Source organism: Ciconia boyciana, chromosome 5 (assembly GCF_034638445.1).
Source record: "Ciconia boyciana chromosome 5, ASM3463844v1, whole genome shotgun sequence".
Classification (NCBI taxonomy): domain Eukaryota; kingdom Metazoa; phylum Chordata; class Aves; order Ciconiiformes; family Ciconiidae; genus Ciconia; species Ciconia boyciana.
The window spans coordinates 83,078,005-83,081,901 of NC_132938.1; the positions used below are offsets into that span (position 1 = coordinate 83,078,005).

Consider the following 3,897-nt stretch of genomic DNA (forward strand, 5'->3'; position numbering starts at 1 on the left):
AACCACATCACATTCACGTATCTTTATCACCAGTTTTCCTAAGTCACAGAATCACAGGGAGGTTCAGGCTGGAAGGCTGCTCTGGAGGTGGTCTGATCCAGCCCCTGCTCAGGTGGGGTCACACAGAGCAGGATTGCTTCCAGTGGAGCTTTAAATGTCCCTGAGGATGATGACCACAACCTCGCCAGGCAACCTGCTCCAGTACTTGACCACCCTCACTGTAAAAGAGTTTTTCCTCACACGCAAACAGGATTCCTTGCATTTGGATTTGTGCCCATTGCCTCCTGTCCGTTCACGGACATAATGGCTGATAAAGAGCTCTTTCTCCTCACCGCACGCCAGCAAATTAGCCTCGCACTTCTCAGAGCACTAGCAAGGCTCCTCCAGCCCCTCCACCCTGCTTCCCTCCTTCACCGCCGCCGTTTCTCACCGCTGTCACCCCCGCCGCGCAGCCCCACGGGCCGCCACCCCGGGCAAAGGCAACCGGGGGGTGGCGGCCCGGCTGCGAAGGAGGAGGAGGAGGAGGAGGAGGCGGAGAGGCCCGGCGCGGCAGGAGGCGGGTTTCCCCGCCGCGGCAGCGCCGCGCACCTGGATGCAGCGCCGAGCACCGACGTGCAGCGCCGAGCACCGAGACGGAGTAACGAGAGCCGGCAGGCCCGGAGCATGGCGCGGGAGCTGAGCCAGGAGGCCGTGCTGGACTTCCTCTGGGGGGCCGGGGGCCGAGCCCCCAACACGGCGCTGCTCCGCCACTTCCAGCACTTCCTCCGCGACCCGGCGCTGACGGAGCAGCAGCGGCGGGAGCGCCGCGAGTACTTCAAGAGCCTCGTCAATTCCCTGGCCACCGTCCACCCCGCCGCCGCCCCCGGCGCCTCCAAGGATATCGTCCTCCGCCGCAGGTACCGCGACCTCCTCGATGAGGACCTGCCGCCGCCGCCGGAGGAACGGCAGGAGAAGGAGGAGGAAGAGAAGGACCCGCCGCCGCCCCGCCGCGACCTCGACCGGCGGCGCGGCGCCGCAGGGGAGGCAGCGGAGAAGGGGCGGCCCGGCGGGGGGCAGCCCCCGGGGGCCGCCGTCGCGGGGGGCTGCGCCGCCCGGGGTCGCGGCGGACCCTGCTGCGAGTGCCGCCGGGCGCGCCGCGCTGCCGCCGCCCCCCCGCCGGGCCCCGGGGCGCCGCCCCCGCCGGGCCGCCCCGCTCCCGCTCCCCGCCGCCCCCCGCGCAGCCGCCCCCGTACCGGACCCGGCCGCTGTCCGCGAGCCCCTGGGCGCTGCGCCCCGACGGGCCGCCCCGCTCCCGGCCCCCGGCGCTGCCGCCGGGTCCTGGGGCGCTGACCCCCGCTGGGCTGCCACGGCCCCGGTCGCCGCCGCTGCCTCCCGCCGGGCCGCCCCCGTGCCAGACCCTGCAGCCGCCCTCCGCCAGACCGTCCCGGTCCCGGTCCCCACCGCTGCCGCCGGGGCCCGAGGTGCTGCCTCCCACGGTGTCGGCCCCGTTCGGGTCCCCGCCACCGCAACGCCCTCGAGGGCCGCCCCCAACCCAGTCGCTGCCACCGCAACCGCGCCGCGGGGCGCTGCCCCCCGACAGGCTGCCTCAGCCCCGGTCTCCGCCACAGTCCCCCACCGGGATGCCCCTGCTGAAGGCCCCACCACCCTCAGCAGGCCCAGAGGGACGGCCCCTCACCACACCATCCCGGTCCCCACTGCTGTCGTCGGGCCCCAGGGTGCTGTCCCCTCCCGAGCTGCCCCTATCCCGCTCCCCACCGCCACCCCACGCCGAGCTACCCCCATCCCGGTCCCTGCCGTTGCTGTCCGCCCCAGGGGTGCTGCCCCTGTCCCGGTCCCCGCAGGCACTGCCCACCAGCCCCTCCCCATCCCCACCGCTTTTATCGGGCCCAGATGTGCTGCCCTCCATCAGGCTGCCCCCGTCACAGTCCAGGTCCCTGCAGCACCTCCCCACCAGGCCATCTCCATCCCCACCGAGGGGATCCAGGGTGCTGACCCCAAATGAACCAACCCAACCTCAAGCCCTGCTGTTGCACCCATACCAAACCCTGCCGCTGGTGTCAGGTCCTGGGGTGCCACCCCCCTCCCAATCGCCACCGCAGTCCCCCACCCAGCCACCCCTATCCCAGTCTCTGCAGCCAACCTGTGCCAGGCCACCCCCATCCCAGCCCTTGCTGCCAGCACAGGGCTCCACAGGGCCCCCAGCCCCAGAGAGCAGCCCCCCAGCACCGCTGCCTGTCTTCAGGAGCATCAGGTGCCAGCTTGCTTTGTTGGCTGTGCCGGGCATCACCCCATCGCTGCCAGATGACTGTGGGCGGCAGCCCCGCACCATGCCCTCCAGGAGCTCCCCTAGGAATGTCCTAAGCCAGGGGCTGTCGGTGCCGCTGGGGCAGCGGGAGCACGCCTGGCTAGTGGCAGCGTCAGCAGGGTGCTGGGCTCAGGTGCGGGGGCTCTTCCTGGAAGAGCCGGAGCTGGCGCTGCAGCGGGACTTCATGTCAGGCTTCACAGTCCTTCACTGGCTGGCCAAGCACGGTGATGGACCAGGCCTGCAGGAGCTGGCGGCAGCAGCGCAGCAGGCTGGGCTGGCCCTGGATGTGGACGCCCGCTCGGGCTGCGGGTACACTCCGCTGCACCTGGCTGCCATACACGGCCACCAGCTCGTCATCAAGGTGCTGGTGCTGCAGCTGGGGTGCCAGGTGCAGGTGCGGGACAGCAGCGGGCGCCGGCCTTGGGAGTATTTGGGCAGCTCCACCTCGGGGGAGATCTGGCAGCTCCTGGAGGCACCCCGAGGCACGATTATGTTCCCTACGCAGCCTCTGGCCCGAAGCGTGTCCTCTGTCAGCAAGGTCTCACTGTCCGCTGGCAGGGCAGCCCTGCCTGCCTGCCTGCGGCCGCAGCACAGCCGTGGGGCAGCACCCCACCGAACCAGCAGCGAGAGTGACTGAGACACAGCTCCCTGGCATCCCCTGCCAGTGGAGATGGGACCGGGGTGGCCATCCCACAAAAGGAAGCCAGGCAGGCAGAAAAGCAGCTGTGAAACAGGTTGAACCTATTTAAGAATGTACTTTTAAATTAATCCAATGAACCGTTGTCTGAGCCTCTCTGCCCTCACTCCCATTTCTCGCTTTTCTACCAGTGAGAAGATGCAACGACTCTGCTGGAAGCACATCTGAACCCTTGGTAGGCAAGTCCTACGCACCCCACAGGGCAGGCACCAGCTGCTGGGCACAGCCACAATCACCAGCATTAGTGGGACCCTGGGTTTGGGCTCTCAAACTTTGGTGTGAAGCTCACAGCCTGGCCCCAACCAGGGCAGAGTGCTTGCTTTTGCTTACAGCGACAGATTGGCATTGGTCCTGGGGTTTGCAAAACACTTGTTTACACCGCCTGAATTCTGGGGAGTAGCTAAAACTGTGTCCCTTTTTAATCCCAGCAGATTTAAGGATGAGTCCTGCTTTTAAAAATGCAGCTGATCACGGTCTAGCCTTCCAGGAAGAGTCCTCAGAGAGCGACTGGCTGTGGCAGAGGGCGGCAGCTGGAGAGCCCCGAGTAGAAGAGGGTGTAGCACACCCACTCCATTTCTCAGCCCATCTTGCCCACCAGCCCATGCAGAAAGGAATGCAGGGCAGCACTGCAGCCCTGCTCCTCCCCACGACTGCCCCAGGCTGCCTGGCAGCACCGATACCACCCCCTTCTTCCTGCACCTCCAGTCCCTTCCCTCACACCGCAGGACTAGCAAGTGGAACCCACGTTGTGGCGAGAGCCCTGTTCCCATGCCTGGGGATGGAAAGCGTGGCCACAGGAATCTGAGTTGGGCAGAAAAGGAGCTGCGCTGCAGTACAGGTCCCAAGCTTGTAGGGGGAAGGCAGTTTCATAACCAGAGCTGCATTTCCCCAGAGA

The 3,897-nt window shown here is 67.3% G+C and overlaps 1 protein-coding gene across 1 annotated transcript; it reads left to right on the forward strand.

Annotated features, from left to right (window-relative positions):
* Positions 1–551: 551 nt before the first annotated feature.
* SOWAHB (sosondowah ankyrin repeat domain family member B) lies at positions 552–3,021 on the forward strand. The gene is given in 3 exon segments (XM_072862482.1): positions 552–1,171; positions 1,174–2,054; positions 2,136–3,021. Coding segments are annotated over 3 exon segments (2,196 nt in total). The 5' UTR covers positions 552–663; the 3' UTR covers positions 2,943–3,021.
* The last annotated feature ends 876 nt before the right edge of the window (positions 3,022–3,897 follow it).